The 19,999-nt window shown below is 39.2% G+C and overlaps 1 protein-coding gene across 1 annotated transcript; it reads left to right on the forward strand.

Annotated features, from left to right (window-relative positions):
- Window positions 1-10,380: 10,380 nt before the first annotated feature.
- LOC146383443 (uncharacterized) lies at window positions 10,381-13,280 on the forward strand. The gene is made up of 4 exons (XM_084934687.1): window positions 10,381-10,855; window positions 11,376-11,576; window positions 12,055-12,175; window positions 12,800-13,280. Exons 1-4 carry the CDS (start codon window positions 10,577-10,579, stop codon window positions 12,805-12,807), a joined length of 609 nt encoding a protein of 202 aa, XP_084790813.1. The 5' UTR covers window positions 10,381-10,576; the 3' UTR covers window positions 12,808-13,280.
- Window positions 13,281-19,999: the final 6,719 nt, after the last annotated feature.

Here is a 19,999-nt window from a genome sequence, read left to right on the forward strand (position 1 = left end):
TTAAAATAGACATTCTGTATTCAGAATTCATAAAACTAACAAGTTTACAAAAAAATTATTACAAGGAAACAAAAGCAAAAGAAAATTGTGCAAGCATAAATCTGCCCAGCATACCTGTTACACAATAAATGTGTCTTTTGCAGTTGAAAGACTGTAAAACTTTCTTTCAGTCCCGTGTGACTCCCTGACTCTTCCCACTTCCAAGAAAGGCCACTCGCACAGCACGAAAACTTGAAAAAAAGCCAACTAGTCAACCATCCACGTTCACAGCAATAAGGCAAAAATGTTCACTCACCAGTTAAAGTGTAATTTTCACTAAGGATAAACTAAACTGCAAACTGAGGTTTTGTCTACCTACAGACCAAGCAGCCTAATTGTTGAAGGAGGTGCAATTGTTGAAGGAAGGGGAAAGGAGAGGTTGGTGTTGAGTTTGAAGAAGTTGCTGTCATCTTTTTATCCAATAAAGAGGCAGCAATTCTTTGAATGGACCAATCACAGGGCCCCACCTGTTTCAGTATGACACCCACACCTGCAGGATTCAAGTAAGGTGTAGTGAAGAGGTTTAGTCGCCCAGTCCCCTCAGGGTGATTATTTTTTTCCAACTGTTTGGATTTTTAAGACTTAAATTTCGGGGTGTGGTCAGTTTGATAGACAGGTGTGTCTACACAGGCAGCTGCAGCTGATTGCTGTTTGAAAGGCAAGTCTCACCTCAGCCTCTTCAAAGTTGCTGCTTAGGAACTGCTTGAGGTCCCACATGAGTTCCAGGGCCCCTGAGGGGTACCCGGGAATACCCAGAAATGGGCACACCCAACAGTAGACCGAGAACCTGTTGGAGAGATTATACCCGTGGGAAGTGTGGCATCTAAAATATAGTGGTGGTGCTGCCATGACCCAGCTGATAATTTTTGTTCTCAAACTGTTCTCCCATTAGGAGCTCAGTCTGAGTGGAGGTTTTTTTTCTGCTCCTCTCACCTCATGTTATGTATTTTTGTTGTTCTTTTTTTCCTATCAGCCTACCTCTCTGACATGTCTCCCCAATGTAATGTTTGTGTAAAGACTGATAGTCTCCCAACTGGACCTCAGCTTGACTGCCTTACTGATGTCAAAGCATGGATGGCAAAAAACTTTTTAAATTTTAATGATCGGAAGACAGAAGCAATTTTATTTGGCCCAAATCGTTCTTCTTATACTCTGGATGTTGATCTTGCAGCTTTGACTTCCCAACTAAAGAGTTTGATCACAAATCTCGGAGTTAAAATTGATTCTGCACTTACCTTTGATGACCATGTAAACGGGGTGGTAAAATCAGCATTTTATCACCTCAGACGTTTATCAAAGGTTAAGCCCTTTCTTTCCAAGCGTGACTTGGAAAGTGTTATTCATGCCTTTATTACCTCACGTTTAGATTATTGTAATTCTCTTTTAATAGGGGTTGGGCAGGGCACTTTGTCACGCTTGCAATTAGTGCAAAATGCTGTGGCACGATTTTTAACTGGCAGAAGAAAATTTGATCACATCACTCCGATTTTGGCCTCTTTGCACTGGCTTCCAATTGAATTCAGGATCCGTTTTAAAGTCCTATTATTGGTTTTTAAATCTCTAAATGGTCTGGCACCTGTTTATTTGTCTGACTTGTTGAAGCCCCACGTCCCCACTCGTTCCCTTCGGTCAGCTGAGCAGTTGCTGCTTTCGGTCCCAAAGTCACGGCTGAAACTTAGAGGAGACCGAGCGTTCTCTGTTGCTGCGCCGATGCTTTGGAATAACCTTCCTCTCCATATTAGACAGGCTACATCAGTGCCAGTTTTTAAGTCTTTATTAAAAACCTATTTTTATTCTCTGGCTTTCAACTCTGTGGGTAACTGATATTTTTATTTTATTTTATTTTTTTTTAAATTTTATTGCTATGTCTGGTTTTATTACTATGTGCATATTAGTATTGTACAGCACTTTGGTCTACCAGGTGTGTTTTTAAAGTGCTATATAAATAAATAAATGATGATGATGATAAAGTATGTTTGGTCAGGGGGTTCCTTCGTAAGTGCGCATGGGCCATTTAGCGTGCTGCCTGCTGTAACCTATAATTTTCTTCGGGATTAATAAAGTATTCTGATTCTGATGATTCTGATAACAGATGAGCAAAGATGATGGGTGGACAGATCAATCGAAACTTTTTCTGTGCAGGAAAAATTCATACAAAGGTCTCCTATAGGGTAGAGTTATTTGATTTAACCAGCTGTAAAAGCTGAATATACAAAGGGCATTTCCTTTACACTGAAAATGTTTGAAACCAAAGAATATCTGAACAACTTAAACTTTTGTGAATGTTTGCTTTTTCAATTTAATGCTTGAATTGTAAGGAATTTAATTGCATTTAGTTTAATTACTACAAATAATACACTGGATTACAGCATTTCAAGCATTTTTATACATTTTGACATTTTAAAGTCATGCTAGCATTATGTTGCCTGTTTTTTTGTGTTTTGTTTGCTTTTTTTCTATTTTAATAATTAAATGACTCATACAGAGACCAATAAGTAGAAACATATGCATTGTGTTCACAGGTTACGTGAACACAACTTCCTGCAGGTAAGTTAATGAATTCATTGACTCTAATATTAGTCTGAGCCTCAAGGTAAACATCAAACACTACATGCATATCACATGAACAGGCTTGTGCTCAGAATCTTGTTAAGCCCTTCTCTTCTTTCTTTGAAGACAAAGTAAAACTGCGTATGTATGACTGTTAGGATGCTTGACACGCAGTGCCAACAGTGACTAAATGATCTCCTCAGCCATTTAGCAATGATTTACAACTTGTGGCCGCACTCCACAGCTGCCTCTTAAACCCGTCACTCATCCCACTTTCTCATGTCACGTAAACCATTTTTGCTATAAATTCTCCGCTCTTGCTCAATTGCACTCATTCACTTTCAAAAGTGAACACAATGTGCTCAGGTTCATGCCAAACTTTAACAGTATGCTGGAATAAGTTGAGCAGTGCGAATAACAATTTCAGTAACTACAATAAGTCGTTTGAGCCACCCTGCTGGATTTAGTTTTTTACATATTTGATGATCTTGGGATGTGGTCCTGCCAGTTGTTCAGGCACCCTTTCTTTGAAATCCAGTAACATTAAGAGCCACTTGGGGGTTGTTCTTAAGTTGAGGGGGGCGGGGATTATAAAGCTGCATCATAAAAATAATGCATTAAAAGTACTGTCCTGGAAATGTTTCAATATTTTGCACTGTAGCTTTTACATATGGCAACGTTTGAACAGCTACACTTCACAGGCATTTCGTACTGAACAACTGTTTTCCACAATAGAGGGAAAAATATTACATACCTACTTAAAGGTTATTGGCATAACAACAACAACACTTCAGTAGGTCACATGTAGCAGGGAAAGGTATCACAGTGGTTTCACCCAAAACTTGCAAAAGAAAGAAACCTTTGGGATAAGAGTTGAAATGTCTTTTAAAAGGTTAAAGGTGTTTGTAACACGCACGTTAGTCTACCATGTTGCACCTTCTTTTCAAGCTCTTAAGACCTACCAAAAACACAGATGCTATTCTGAGAACTGGGGTTGCACAAATAACCAAAAGTCACTGGCAGTTAACAAGTAGCCCCCTTATCCCAGTAAGGATCTAACTGTTCCTTTCTTAAACAGCAGGGATAGTCTCTTCTGCAGCAGATTACACTAGCAGCTTTGTGCTGTGAAATACCTTTGTGCACACACCCTGTTGTCACTCTGTCAGTCACCAGCGTCTTGTGTAATTTCACAACTTGCCAAAGGCTTTTTGTTTAACAAGAGGTAATTTGATGTGCCTCAGTGGGAAAAGTGCAGGTGTAATGACTTCATTATGCCTGAAATGTATTTTTCTGTTCTCTCTCTCTTTCTTTCTCACAAGTCTTGATACAACACAGTTATAAGTGGTGGCTGTGCTTGGACAAGTCAAAAGGGCTGTTCCTTTCTTGTACTGCAACAGTTCTTAATATTTACAGCTTCTTGCCTGCCTGTTTCTCCTTTCAGTTATGTTTGCCAAAGCCTGTTTGACAGGCTTATCTGAACAGTCTTCTCAGTCCCCCCATCGCACATAACATTCCTTTTTTTAGTGTGAAAGTCTCAGGGGAAACACAGTCTGCCATGCAGCCCAAAAAGTTGTGAAACTTGCGTTTGTAGATACTAAAATAGATGTGTTTTAGCTCTCATATGCACGGACCTATTTTGCAGACAGAGGTTAATTTAAGCATAGATTATTTTAGATTGTAGCTGAAGCACATGGAACAAGAACTGAAACCTATAACATGATCAAATATTGTATAGAGCTGCAGATTATATGATCATTTCACCATGTAAATCCAAAAATAAAACATGCAGAAACAAAGGGGGGAAAAAGAGAATCTATTTTTCTCAAAAAATCTTTTTCACTTACTGCAAAGTGTCAGTCACAGATGCTCCAGATGCACGTCTTCATACTCTTCATAGCTTCTTTCTTACAGACTCTCTGACAAGCTATGGCGTTATAGTCCAGCCTCCTCAGACAAACACAGACACACACACCCCAGACACATGCTCTTGGCTCCTCACCCTTACACTTCTAATGGTGTTTAAGTCAAAAGCCACTATAGAAGAGTTTATATCAGGAATGTCAAACTCATTTGACAGCTCACTTTGATCTTAAATGGACCAGTGAATGACATTTCCTAAACATTTAGCCCCTGAGATTTCTTAATATAAGAAAAAGAAGTGCTACATGATGAATATGTGAAATTACAGAGAATGTTCTGGTAGCTCATTGCTCGCACTGTCCTGTATTTATAAAACATAAAGTTTTTCTTAATTCACAGATTTTAAAAAAAACATAGCAATCCGGTTGTTAAGTCTGACGTCACTAGCCGTGTCTTGGCCTAAACTCCGCTGCAGGTACATATATCAAACGATCACTGTAGCATTACTGAGAGTTGAAAAACTGTATAAAGTCTTTCATCTTTAATAAAATGATCAGCGTTCTGCTCTACCAGGTGTAACAATTGAGTTTAACATCCAGGCATCCATGAAAACGGAATTTATGACATTTAACGGAGTTAGAAGTTAGCAGGAAGTTAGCTCGCTAGCTTCTATCTAAATACAATATAGCATGTCCTGACTGCGGGGTTTTGGAAACATTTCAAACGTACATCTCTGTTATCACTTCCAACATAAATGAAGACAGAAAACTAAACAGCAGTGACGTTTGTAGGGTTACTGAAGTTTGGCTAGCTGGTATATAATGATGTGCTACGTGACCGCTAGCGACACAGCTATGTTAGCATAATATAAACAAGCTAACTTTTTTTCCACTCGATAAAAGTTAACGTGAGTGTTCTCGGTGGTCAGGAACAAATGTAATCGCATGGCAGGATGCTGTAGAAGGACCAAACTTCAGCCAGGAGAACAACTGAGATAATCCATCCACAATATGAGGTTAGTCATTCATATACTGCTGCATGGGCTGGGCTGTAGTTACATCCTAAGGTTTTAAAAACTGAGCTTAAATAAATGATTAGCGGTAATAAAAGCCGAGGGAGGTCAACAGTGATCACTGACTGTTTTAGGAGCTTTTTGAGATTAAATAGAAGAAAATACAAAACATTAAACATGTTAACAACACAAAAGCCATATTAAACACAGACTACTTTAGGCCCGGAAGTAGGATTCGTCACGGCATCACTTAACGACCGGATAGTAGTAGTAGTGGTGACGGGGAGTGAAAAACTTTTCTGTCATTTAGTTGTTTACCTATTACTTAACTACTTTGTTGTAGTAGGATAGCATGAATGGGAATTGAGGGAGGGCTTTATCAGTAGGAAAACCTGTACACATTATAAAAACACAGTTTAAAGTTCAAAATCTGTGCATTTCTTGGCATTTCTTGGCTGATTCTGGCCCACAGGCTTTATGTTTGATCTGGTATTATATGATTAATAATTAATTCCATTTAAAAGTGCCAGTCCAACTGAACACAGGTGAACGCATCATACGTTTTGAATCAAGTAATTAACACTTAACAGTTAAATGCTGCTGACCCACCCAATACAAATGAGATAAACTAAATATTAATATTTTATTAATGCATTTATTTATCAATAAACACCAGTTAAATGTTGTTTCTGACTCTGTTTTCCACCAATCTCCCTATGAAGGAAGGATATGTAACCACACTCTGGACAGGAGGGCAGACTACAGTAGCTTCTGGGTCCGAGAAAAACAAGCTAATGAGGCTACAAAAAGCATTCTGAGAGCAACTTAAGATTTACAGCTTAAAAACACTTCTGATCTCCATGTTACTTTTCATAATTTTATTTTAAAGAGCCCTCAGTTAAGTCTTTCATTAGGTTGACAAGGCAATACAAGATATAATAATTTCCTATGAAGCTTTGGTTTACTAAAATCTCTCCTATAAGACAACCTCACCTTTTAAATATCGACATATAGAGCTTTATTATCATTAAGGATCAAAGCATTATTTATTGTATATTATTCACAGAAATCATTCATACATATTAATAACAAAGACACGCTGCCTTACTTTGTTGTCCTCTTGCTCATGTAGTGATCCGGTGACTCTGCTGCCCTGCAGCTTTTTTCTGCACAATGCCAGGAGGAAGCAGTGGGCTGAGGCTGACTCTTTTCTCTCCTTTTATAAATCGGGCTTTATGAGCTTACATAGTGCCATTTGTGCATGAGGCCTGTCCCTGGTCCAAAACAATTCAAAGAGTTTGTTGGTCTGCCTCTTTTTGACAAAGCCACTCTTTCAGCCTGCGTCTGAGTGCAGGAAGTCTTATTCTCTTAATTCAGTTCACTGCAGAAAACCTTAACTGGCACAAAGAGGCCAAACAAGAAGGTTTGAAAATGATATTTTCATCAGCTTTCTGGCATTAACAACCCACATCGGAGTAAATCAGTTTCATTCTTTTTCCTGTCTCTTTTTATCCAATAAAATAAAACATTTTAGTGCAGGTTTCATCTTTTGTGTTTTATAACATGAAATCAAAACAAGCCTGTCTGAGTGTACTTGATCACATCACTAGCACCCACGTCCAGCAGATACGAGGAAACATTATCATTCAGCTGTGTGTTATATTTCTGTCCAGCTGAACACTGTATCTCCAGTATTTGCTCTGTTTTCGGTCTTTACCCCCACGTGGAGGATATCTGGCTGTTTAGCAGGTAAATGCTCCAGTATGTTCTTTATGTCCATACTTGGTCTGTATGTAACCTAGGTAGGTAGTAAACGCTTTCTTTCTTTCTTTGTTTTTGTAGAAGGTCAATGTTTTAAAAGTGTCATGGTGTAAGTGTAAGTTGTTATTAAATGCGGATAAATCAAAAATCATGTTATTTTTTAGAATGGCAAACAGTTAATCTTCTAAGATCAAAACTGCTCAAAGGGGTTAATACTGAAATGATCACAACATATAAGTACTACGGCATTATTATTAGGGATGGGTATTGATAAGATTTTCACGATTCCGATTCCATTTTCGATTCTGTTTAACGATTCGATTCTTTATCGATTCTCTTATCGATTCTTTTTTAAAAAAAAGGAGAACACTAAGGTCGAACAGCTTAGAACTTTGTTTTATATCTTCTCTTCGAACAAGATAGAAATTTAGGAGTAACATGGCCTTACAAACCCGACAGTGAGATCTTAAGAGATCCACAGCCTACGGCTCTTCAATGGGGTGTCACAGGGTCCCCAGGAAAAAAAATTGTAAATGTAAAATAATAAAATAAATATTCTTCTGTAGCAATAACAAAGTATAACATAAATTATTCTGTAGCAATTACACAAGAATATCCAGTAATGTCCCTGCCTACAATTAAACACATTCACTTACCGAAAATCGGGGGCATCTGCTGTGGCAAATAGGTGCAAGCCTTTTACCACAAACTTAAGTCACTGCTCGGTGACATTCGTCTATCCTGGCCTGAAAGGAGACGCTACCTGTAGACTGCAGCGAGAACTGCCAGCATCTGAGCCAGCCAGACTCTGTCTGTCTCTCTCATCATGGTCACCTAAATGCACAGTAATGACAGGTTTTGTGATAAGGCAGATCGCGCTAACATAGTATGCACTGTTGTTGATTATTTACCTGCCGCATTAACGGGAGAGGACGTGCAAACGTTACCGCTGCTGCTGGGTTGAGATTCACGAGTCCGGAGCGGAATTAAAAACACGACATTCATTTAAGGTTATCGCGTGTCTTTTGCATATTCGTAGTGTTTCCTCCCTTAAATGAAATATCTACTTTGCAAGTAGCCCCGTTGTCATCCGTTCTCGTAAAGTATAACCAAACTTTTGAGTGTTTGAGCCGCTTAGGTACCATGTTTCCTGCCAGGTAAATGACACTCCGCGACGTGGTGACGTCATTCGGGACGACTGGAATCGATAAGGGAATCGTTTGCAAAAATGGCAAACAATTCCAAGGAATTGAAACAGTGGGAACCGGTTCTCAACAAGAACCGGGTTTCGATACCCATCCCTAATTATTATAGATGATAATTTTCCTTTAATACACACATTGAAAAGCTTACTTAAAGGTAACACTTTACATTACTCAAAACTAAAGGCTTAATTCCCCTGTAATTAAATGCAATTTTAATCTATTTTATTTGTAATTACAATGTTATTATATTTGCATGCAATACAGGTAGAATACACTAGAATAAGGGTAACAAGTCAGGTTTTTACAGGAAACAAAGAAATAATTATACTCTAAGTAAATTTATGTAATGCATAAGTAATTTTAGTAATTTTAAGAATCAGATAACTTCAGGTATTTTGCAGAAAAGGAGACACAAATTATTCTGTAAGTAATTTTAAGTACTGCATAATTTCTTGGTAATTTTACAGAAAAAACAAACAATATTTCTTCATCTCACACTGTAAGTACACTGTACTTTTCAGGGTGTGGGCCATATTACAGAGTAGTTTAACCTTACCTAACTTCCTGGTATTTTACAGGAAAGTGCTTTCTGTACACCCCTTTTTACAGTTACGTTTGAACAGTCATTGTGACAGAAAAAAAAAAGTTAGACATTAGACTTGGCTCCATTATTATAAGGACACAATGGCCTGCAAATTTTAATGGTATTTATCTTTTTCTTATAAGTTATTATAATTATCTTGATAAAATAAAAGGACAGTTGAATAAAAGAACATCCTTCATGTACATGAACATAGTGACTATTAAATAAAGATGTAAAAACATAAAGGTGTAAAGACAAAATATTAAAATATAAACCCTGAATCCTGAAAAGTACAGCATATTTACAATGTACGTTATTCTAGTGTGCCTTTAAGCATTTGCATGTAAAATATAATTACACTGTAATAAAATAAAATACCTTGAAAGTCCAATTAAATACAGGAGAATTACACCCTTATTTACATGCTGTATTATAAAGCATTACCCTGACCCGAACCCAAAAACGTTAGATAGTGCATGCAGTTGTGCTTTTTGTCTTATTACTGGCTGAGGGGATCATGAACACCTGTTAAGTAGATATCCCTGTACATCTGTAGAGTTTCCCATTAGATGTATTTTTTTGTTTTTAAATAAAAATCTCTCCTTAAGCTCATTCTGATCTCTGCACATACATATGCGAAAACCATCATCGCTATGGCCTTGGGTCAGTATTTTACCATCGTTTGTCCCCAGAGTCAGAAGAGAATATGGGCAACAATAAAATATGGTGCCTGTTTCCCCAACACGAGGATCTGAAACTGTTGCTGGTACTGTGTGAGAGTCAGAAAATATTACTCCTGATCAGTGTGGCTGCTCTTGGAGTTGCACTTTACTTCATTAGTAACAATATTGTTGTCGTTGATGTTATTTTTGCGTATGATTTAAACATAGTGCTCCCTCTAACCAACCACAGACTTGGCTTGGAGGAAGAAATAAATATCCTGTATATCCAGTTCACTTTGTAGAAGTACAGAGCTCATTGCAGCTCCTGAAACAACCAGCAGGCGTCTCTCTTTCTCTCTTTCTTTCATGTATAAATGCAACACTGGCTCTTTCACATAGGGAAAAATGTGTTCAAAGTTCAGCAAAGTGTTGTCTTTAGTTTAAACATTGCAAACGTTTGTTATTGTTCGTCTTTCTTTAAGGAGTTATTAAATAATTTTCCGTGTGCAAACAATGTGTGATGTGCACATGTGAAAGAAAGATATTAGTATATTGATCACTTAAAATTCATACAATGAATATATATTACAAGCCAGCCTGTGATGTTAAATATAATATTCAAACTTTTGGTTAAATTCTCCTATTTTATAATTCATACGTCAGACTGGGAACACCCCTTCTTGCCTCCATGTGGCTCTCCACCCTCTCCTCATCCCTCTATCCTTCACCATACAGAGCTCCAGACCTCCTCTGGGAACATCCGAGACATATCAGTACACTACAGACTCTGCAGACGTTTAGTCACCTCTCAACAGCTCAACAGCTGCTGGTACTCTGGTATTTAATCAGATGTGCTTCTGAGTTGTCAGTAGACTTGAATAGAGGGATTTAAAGCCGCTAACTGATGACGTTTTGGAGCATGAGGGTGAGCCAAGTGTTGCAGCTGTCCACTTTACTGGTAGGACTTCACCATGTCTGGTGTTCACCTGCACTAGGTCAGGTCCCTGTGTCTCAGGTGAAGATGCTCTCGCTGGGTCTGGCTCACCTGCTGGAAGAGGTGACTGAGAACGTGGAGCGACTGGAGCAGCACGGAGAAATGATGGGAAGAGAGATGGACGGGGCAACAAAGCGTTTGGAGAGCCTCCGTAAGAAAAATATACAAGTGGGACGGACTCACAAACAGGTGAGTGAGAGCTCTGTAAATTACTTTTCACAGCAAATCAGACAACCTAGTGTGCAATCTTTGCCCCAAAATCTCCAGCATATACTTCAGATTATATATTTTGGATGTTTTTTAAGGCTACAAATAACAACTTTGAAGAAAACAGTTCATTTTGGAGTCTAAAATTTTGGAGTCTACACTAGTGTGTTAGTGTAGTGTTATTTGATTAAAAATAACACTACTCTAACACACTAGCTACTAATTTATTGTCATTTAAATCCAGTAATTGATTAATTACCTAATAACTGATTGTTATATTATTATTATATTATATATTTGTGCTGTCCTTTGTAAGATGGGTAAAATATAACACTGAATATGGCAGCTTTGTTAAGCTGAAAGTATTGATAAAATTACAAGTAACCATCTTCTACTTTTTATTAATCAAAATCACCTAAAATGGCATAAAATATTAGATTTCAAGCCCATAGCTCTGCATCTTCCTTGGTGGTTTGGCTGATTTAAATGTGTTTCTCTCCAGGTGAGGAAGGTCCTGCAGACATCGTCTGCCAGGAGGGACAGACAGTGGAGGACAGTCAGAGACCTGCAGAAGGAGTCGGAGGATCTGGAGACTGAACAGGCAGCCATGCAACGCCGCATGAACCGGATCCTCCAGAGTATCAGGAGCCTGACTGAGGCAAGGTCAGGGGGTGGAGCTTGCACTGGTATCAGCTCCATGAAGGTGAGCAAAAACCAGGAAGTTAACCAATAAATTATCAGGAATCATGAAGAGACCAAGTCATCAGTCACACTCATGTTTGCTGCAAAAAAATGTTGTGCAAAGTATATTGATGACTCACATATGAGGGGGTGGTAAATAAATTAGCACATTACTTAAGCAACTGGAGCTGGAAATGGCCACTACCAAGCGATCTCTTTATATGTGGGCAGGTTTCAGCCAACATTACCTTACCAACATTAACAGAGCTACTGAGGCAAGGAAGTCAATTGTGAGGGTGTTAAAAACATGACAAACTTTCCAAATGCTGCATAAATATCAACAGCTGCTGTACCATTAACACTGGAGCTGTCCTGGATCAGGAGCTGTGCATGCTGATTGAACCTTACAAAGAAGAAAGCTTCAGCAGTTGCTTCGATGCATTTATCAGTGAAGTTCAGAGATCTTCTTCTTACACTTTAACATCGTTGCTGTGTTGCAGGTTCTCGTTGATAAACAGGCCCGACGACTTGCCAGCCTGACCTCCGAGGTCTCTGCGTGGGAGAGAATGATTGACAGACGCCAGCAGTACATCGAACATCTGGAAAAACAGCTGTCTTCAGGTTTAATGCTAACATTTTATACTTTTTTCATATCATGATTTTGATTCTGTCTTTTCTACCTTTATAACTAAATATTTTACCTGTCTTGTGTATGTCACAAGGGAGGGCAAAGTCAGGCCTGCTGGTTGACCCAGTATGAAACTTCTCATTAGTTTCTTTTTAAAAACACAGTTTTTACCCATTATCTAATTTGCCAAAAATTACATTAAATATCTCTAAATATACTTGATAAATAGCCTCAAAATTTTGTACAGACTTTTGATCACCAAACTACTGAATATTTCCACAACCACTGCATCGATTGCTGAATAATGTGACACAGATGATGTTTTTTTTTTTTACTTTTGGCTGCAGATGTACTTTATGATTGGTGCTTACTGGATAATTTGAGCTCAGCAGTGTAGCATGGCTGACTATCTTGTCTGTCACTCTAAATGTGTCTCTGTATTTTCTTTTCTCTGTTAATTACTTGGGTTTTGCTTGGGTTTGCTTTCTACCTGCGCTTGTCCTCTCTGTCTAGTGCAAATAACTGTGAAAGCCCTGCACTGGCTGTGCTGTGTTGTTCATTAAAAATGCTCAGGAGTTTGTCTTCATCTCTGGTGTGTCTTCGTGTGTTTGTTTTAGATGCCTAAAAGCCTCCCAGCAGCGCAGAGGGTAGAGGTTCACCCAGCCTGTGACCGATGAGCACAGCTGCATCAACACTGTGACTCTGACCAACTTACAGGCTGAGACTGATGCTGCAAAACTGACAAGGCAAACAGCTCTGACAGTCAGCCATGTGAGACGTCAGTGCCTCTTTAAACGTGTGTGCCATCTGCATCTTCCTTCAGATTACTCCTCACCCCCTACCCAACCCTGTGGCTTGTCACGTGTTCCATAATGTTGTACTGTGGACATTTATGTGCTCTCTGTGCAGAGGAGTTTTTTTTTTGTTTCCTGTTCTCATGCTGGGCTCCTATGGGAGGACAGCATGAGAAGAGGTCTCTTTTTCCTCTTCTACTTTCCCATTGTTGTGTACTTTTTCAGTGTTTTTCTGTAACGCTGCCGATCTCCGACCTGTATTCCCATGTGATGTCTATGTTGTGTGTGTAAGTCGGGGGGGGAGGGGGGGGTTCTATTCCACTGCGGGGCAACCTGCATGTGGCCAATAAAGCCTTGATTCATTCATCTCACAAGGACGTATTGTTTTTTTTTACAGCATAAAGCAAATATTTTTACCCAAAACATAATAAAACATCTCAATTTCAATAAAATTAACTATAAATATATATATTAAATATCAAACCTCTTTTTACCAATTTCTGAGCTTTGGAACCTAATGCAAAAAGCTGTTTGGATTCCTCATCTAGTATTTATAAAATCAAAATCATCTCACCACTCCTCAGATTTATATGGTGGCCTCTTAGATAGGCCGGACTCTCAAGCTGGGCACCAGTGATGAAACTAACTAACTATAGTTCAAGTAATTAAAACAATAACACCACGTCTGTTTTGTGAAACTTCTTTTACTTTACGGGAGTTTCTTGTGTTATTCAGAGTGCTTTAAGGCAGGGCTTTTACTTCTAATAGAGCATTTTTCTATGTTATTTAGAGTTCGTCTGTGTCAAATATGTTGTGGAAGTGTTCTGTCCTCAGTAAGAGCTGCCTGTTTCAAAAGGTTTGAAAACACTACTTGACTTGTTCCTGAGTCATCACGTTGTGGCTCTGGCTTTCACATAGTGGTGATGATGAAACGACTCACGAAGATAGTTTGTCACACTCACTGAAATAAACATGAGCGTAGTGAGACGGTTGTTCAGCACACCCACCGATAAAACAAATCATCCAGTTGAGTCACACTGAAATTTTTAAGAACTAAAAACTGAAAAGGCAAAGTTAGACTTGGTCATGCTTTTAGACATTATTTAACTAACAAGTTACACGAAAGAACACAGAAATTAAACGACTGTGCTAGAATATTGAGCTAAGACTATATTCTGAGATCCAGCAACTATCGCACAGCTCCTTTATGAGTAACAGAGAAAACAGTGTTTGTCATTTTGATGTCACTGGCCAGAAATTTGTTAGTAATTGTTCGTGTTTTGACCTTGATCCTACATTACAGATGATCTGGATGTTGGTTTTATGTGTTTGTGTTGTGGCTGGGTCATTCTTGAAAATGAGATTTTTGATCTCAGTTATACTCTTACCTGGATACGTAATGGACATATACTGCCTGGCTTAAAGAAGAAGAAGAAGCCTCCAGCTGGATTTAACTAAGCAAACAGGTAAACCAAGAAAACAGTTGAGATAACTGAAGCTGCTGAAACTAGGTTAAGAACCGTCCGATGCATTATTAAAACCTGTGATAGTGGTCAACCATCACACTGCAGTTATAAACTCAGAGTTTTGAATTTTGTGGGTTCATAATTTTTTGTTTTAGTTTCATATGGTTTACGGTCTTCAGTTATTTTGGTATTTTTGTGTCTTTTTGTCATTTGTGCCTTTAGTTTGTTGCTTAGGATGGCTATAGATGTGTGAGCTCCCTTTGATGATCCCATTCTGTTCCTTCAGTCCTGTCTCTATGGTTGTCTTGCTGCATCAAATTTGTATGTTTAAGTCTTTAGGGGTGTCCAAATTCATGGGCTGCATCCTCCTGAGGACCCGTCCTTCGCGGTCTACGTGGGCCGGGTCCTCAGAAGGTCAGGTAGGCCGGAAGTACACGGCTGTGAAACTGGACGGTCTAGCCTTCTGATTAGCGTCACCGCTGTCTCGGTGGAGTTTAATAAACTCGGCCGCCTGCTCCCTGCTATCTAAAATATAACAGGACACTGGCGTAAATTCTCGACCGTCTCACACTTCTGTTTAATCAGTTTTCTGTTTAACGTTTATTCAGCTGTGTGAAAACCAAGGAGGAACCAAGCAGATATTTGAAGTTTACACAGCTACATTCTCGCTGGAAAATATGTTAAAAGTTTATTTTGTGACCCAGAAAGAGTAATAAGAGTAATATTAAAACTTAGTAGCAGCCGCCATTGTTGGAAACTGGAATTGGCTGGGCTGTGCTATGAATTCTGGGATATGGTGGGCCACGAAGGACACACCCGACCCATCCTTCAAATTCGGGGAAAAGGACGACGCATTTGTTGGCTGCGTTTGGAGTCTACGAATTTGGACAGCCTTTGGTGTGTCGCTATGACGTAATCGGCCTACAAATGCTGCCTCCGGAGGATGCAGCCTGTCACTACCTGATCCGTAACGGAAACCCGATCGGTACCACGCATGCGCAAATCTTACGTCACTTCCTATATTTGCCAACATTGCGACAGTTAATGTATTTGAGTGACACGGTTAGCGCCTTACTTTCCCCCTAGCATATTTATATTGTTGTTTCTGAATACTGTTCTTGTATTTGTTTATCTATGCATACAATTCTTTTGTAAGTACAACACCATTATTGTAGTACTGTTTAATTCCATTTTGTATTGTACTTATGTTTAAATAAAGGTTTGAAAAAAAAAAGAAGACACGGTTAGCGCCCAGTTAGCTCATAGCATTTCTCAACAGCTCTGCTTTCTTTTCGACTGCCCGGGACATTTAAACAATGGATAATCCGTTTACAAGCAAATTCATGCTTTTTTCCTCAACAGAGAGCGTCCCCTGATCGAACAACAGCGCCGTAAAATAAGAAGAATGGCACCGAATTACAGACTTAATAATACTGACTTAGTAATATGTCATGTGAAGATTCATCAGCCAGATTAAGTGTTTACTGACAATTGACAGCCATAGCGGACATCATCATTACTATTCCAACACTCCTCTCCACACAGACAAGCATAAACACACTCGACTATCACTAAATCAAATTTAACACGCATTTGTAATGACGCTCGTTCATTTTACAATAGGGCTCATTCGCTCAGTCAGCAGGTGGCAGTATCCTCGTACACTGGGGAGTAAACTGCCATTAAACGAAACAGAAGAAGAAGAATACATCCGCACATGCACGGTACGGATCAGGTAGACCCGATTTGTACGGTCCGACTTTGCACATGCGCAGTAAGGATCGGGGAGTCTTGATCCGTAACTTTCGTTTTATTTTTCGTTTTTGTCTACATTATATTGAAATGTTTCATTACTCCAAACAATTTAAGCGATACTTATTATTCTTAACATCTTAACAGATATTCTGACCCGTAACTATCGTAAAATGCTTTGGCCGGAAGTAGACACCTTTCGCACATGCATGTGTAACCGGTTTCTGCGTCACCCCGCTGCAACAGTTCGGCCCAAACAGACTCCTCGACTCTGCGTTGTGTTGTGTTTTTAAGAAGACAAGGAGTCTCTGATCGACACTTTATTTGCTGAATGGAAACAACGGTGTTTTATCAGTGCAAAGGCTCGCCACACACCACTCCGCACAGCACGCTCTCGTATGGCTACGGCAGACTGGCAACGATTACTGCAGCAATATTACAATTTATAATGTACAATAAAATAACAGCAACAACAAATAATGTACGTGAATGGAAACAACGGTGTTTTATCAGTGCAAAGGCTCGCCATACACCACTCCATTAGCATTAGAACATCCCATTAGCATTCCGCTTTAGCATACAGTTTTACACAATGGACATGTGTCCACTACACCTTTATTACACTCGGTGCCCATCAGTTAATCAAACATCTTTTATGTGTCTGTACTACTTAGCTACATTGTGTGTGGAACAATACAACTCACCTCTCGTATGGCTACGGCAGACTGGCAGCGATTACTGCAGCCAGCCTCACCGAGAGGGGGGGCTGTTTCCCCATTACACTGACATTTGTGGCAAGTGGAATAATACCACATAAACACTGTTACACATGGTACCAATCGGGTTTCTGGTACGGATCGGGTAGTGACACAGCCCATGAATTTGGACACCCCCTTTGTCTCACCTTAATTTATTTCCTGTTTTATTTTGATAGTCTATCATCTCGTGTGCCTTGTGTTGAGTTTAACTTCCCTTGTCTTGTTATTCTTGATTTGTTCCTGCTGTGTTTCCCACCTTACCTTTTGTATGCATTGCGTCTCCTCTTGCCCTTTGTCGTGTCCTCCTCTCCTTTCCCTGTGTTTCATTTTTTTATATTTGGATGTTCTATATTCCTCTGAGTTATGGTGTTAAAAAACGCCACAGGGATAGCAGGCTGTAATCAAAGCTAAAGGTGGTCTAATGCGGTCTCCTTATTTGTTGTTGTTTTTTAAAGTGTATTGTGCATAGTATTACACAACACTGCATAACCATTACATAACTGTGGCATTTTCTGGACATGTTTGCTCAAACCCACGATGCAGACTTGGAATTGGGGTTTTTTGCCAACATGTTCTCAGAACTGACTTAAAATGCAATTTCAACTGCAAACAAAGGGCCTCAGCAGATTTCTGTGGTTATACTTACACCACATAAAAAACAGCAAGACTTCCTGTATTTTGTTTTATGTTTACTTGTTTTCACCTCAGGCTTAAGACTTCCTTTTTAGATAACACCAAATTTTTTTACATGAATATTTAAAACATTTTTCATAAAAGCATAAAAACAATGGTAATAGAGAGAGGACAAAACAGTTTCCTGTATTCAGCATTGAATGAATCTCTCTATTAAATGACCGACTGCTGGAGTCAAATCAAACTTAAAGCCAGCAGCAAACCAGCAGCTGTGAAGCCTCATGACTGACTAGCAGGCAAATGTGACAAAAGTTGTGTGTTCAATCTTGGTGGACTGAGCTGATATACGATCGCCTCTAGTCACCGTTTTGATGTTTAAGGAGTGGGCAATCTGTCCCCTATGGTGTTCCCAAACAAACTTCAGACAAGCAGACCTCTGGCCCACTTAGAGGACAAAGGGGAGACGGAGGAAGGGCTGGAGAGAGAAAAAAGAGGAAGACAAACAGAAAGGGAGAGTAAGCGATGGAGAACTGCTTTTAGGCGTAAACAATAACAATATAAAATCAGCATAAAAAAGAGGAAGGAGCAAGATTAAAGGAAACAAAAGAAAGGGAGGAGACAAGTATAAATATGACAAACAACAAGAAAAGCTTCGATAAATAACTATCATTACTGGCAATGGGAGGGTATGTGCCAGAGCTGCCACTACTCCCCCTAGAGGATACATAGAAGCTCCTAAAGAAAGAAACACTGACATCAGTGCCTTAAAGTGTATCTGAGAAGGCACTTTTATGTCAGGGTGTAGAAAACTTCCCCTTCCCTGTCTGTGCTCAGTTAGAGGAAATGCTTTGTGGTGGAAATTTACTCGTTTTTTTTTGGTACTATTCCACCAAAGACCTTTAATTAAAATGAATTTAAACTTTAACCCTCAGCCAATAAGGAGACTACTGACTCAGAGCCAAATTTTATTTTAGAAACATGAATTCATACATGATCTTTTCATGCATGAAAAAGCTTCAGTAATTTCATGTAGCAACTCATAAGCCATCTGGAACTTACCGGGACCATATGATATTGTGCAAACATGAGCAATGCATACATTTATGCAAAACTAAGGCTATTTAAACGTCATAGTCAGTTCTACGTTTATGGCAGGGGAAGGGCTAAAAAAACTGACAGGAAGTGAGTGTTTATTCTGCAGAATGATACTGATGCAATCACGATTAACCAAGAATAACATCTTCATGACTGCATCATGTTTGTGGCCTCTTAGATGCGGTGCCTCTTGAACACCAAAGATTAAATGATTAATGGTGGAAGGTTATTAAACATATACAGAAATAAAGAACTGTCAATAGACTTCAAACTGGTTGGTGAAAATGGACAAACAAACAGGCTAATAATGATAATAAACAAACTTTCTTCCAGTTTGTACATAATACAAAATGATGGAGTTTACGTCGTAGTACTGTATGAATGCTGCACTTTACAGGAAGTTAACGCACCTCATTTGGTTCATGCTGTGATCAGGTTAACTGTGTCTGCCCACCTGACAGTGTGTGATACGTTAAATTAGGAACCATGGCAAACAAAAAGCCAACAAATACTTCCATCAAATACAAAAGTCAATGTGGATGTAGGTGCCTTTCACTACATGTTCCATGAGGCCCGTCCACTGAATTAATGATAGACGTAGCATCCGTGAAGTCCATCTATTGGTTTTGGGCTCTGCATTTTGAAGTCTCAAAGTCTGGCTCTATAAAGCCTCTATCTTGGGTTTTCACAGCTCTAAGGCATAGTGTGAAATACTACACCCCATGATTCAGTAGCTTGCAGAGTCACTTAAAGCAGCACTTCAAATCATGATTTATCAGCTTTCTCAGTCTCTGATGTTGTTATAGGAGGATTTTAGCCCACTCTTCTTTACATTGCTTCAGTTTATTGCAGTTTGCAGACACACACACACACAGCTCTCTTTATGTCCCCCACACCATTTCACTCACGTTTAGGTCTGGATTCTGACCAGGCCATTGCAACACTAGGATTTTTCTATTTTTCAGTCATTCTGTTGTAGATTTGATAGTGTGCTTGAGATCATGGTCCTGTTCCCAGGCTTTACTCGTCGAGCAGCCGACCTTATGTTTGAGACAGGAATACATCAGTGTTCATGTGTTCAGTGTTACTCATGAGTAACTCATGAGTTCATGCTTAACTTAATGACCACAAGGTGCTCAGGTCCTGTGGCCGCAAAACAAGCCCAAGTTATAACCGCTCCACCACCGTGTTTGACACTTGGTATAAGGTGTTTTTATATGCTGTTTTTGGTTTTCACCAAGTGTATCACTGTGCATTATGACCACACATGTCCACTTTGGTCTTGTCTGGCTAAATGACATTATTCCAGAAGTCTTGCA

Source organism: Perissodus microlepis, chromosome 7, assembly GCF_051167445.1.
Source record: "Perissodus microlepis isolate ML-2025 ecotype Zambia chromosome 7, ASM5116744v1, whole genome shotgun sequence".
Taxonomy (NCBI): domain Eukaryota; kingdom Metazoa; phylum Chordata; class Actinopteri; order Cichliformes; family Cichlidae; genus Perissodus; species Perissodus microlepis.

What these genes read in the sequence shown, in the direction of transcription:
- LOC146383443 (XM_084934687.1), top strand. Translation starts at nt 10,577, where the DNA reads ATGACGTTTTGGAGCATGAGGGTGAGCCAAGTGTTGCAGCTGTCCACT. An exon ending in TGGGACGGACTCACAAACAG is followed by an intron (nt 10,856 to 11,375) that starts GTGAGTGAGAGC and finishes GTTTCTCTCCAG; the next exon opens with GTGAGGAAGGTCCTGCAGAC. An exon ending in CTGGTATCAGCTCCATGAAG is followed by an intron (nt 11,577 to 12,054) that starts GTGAGCAAAAAC and finishes GCTGTGTTGCAG; the next exon opens with GTTCTCGTTGATAAACAGGC.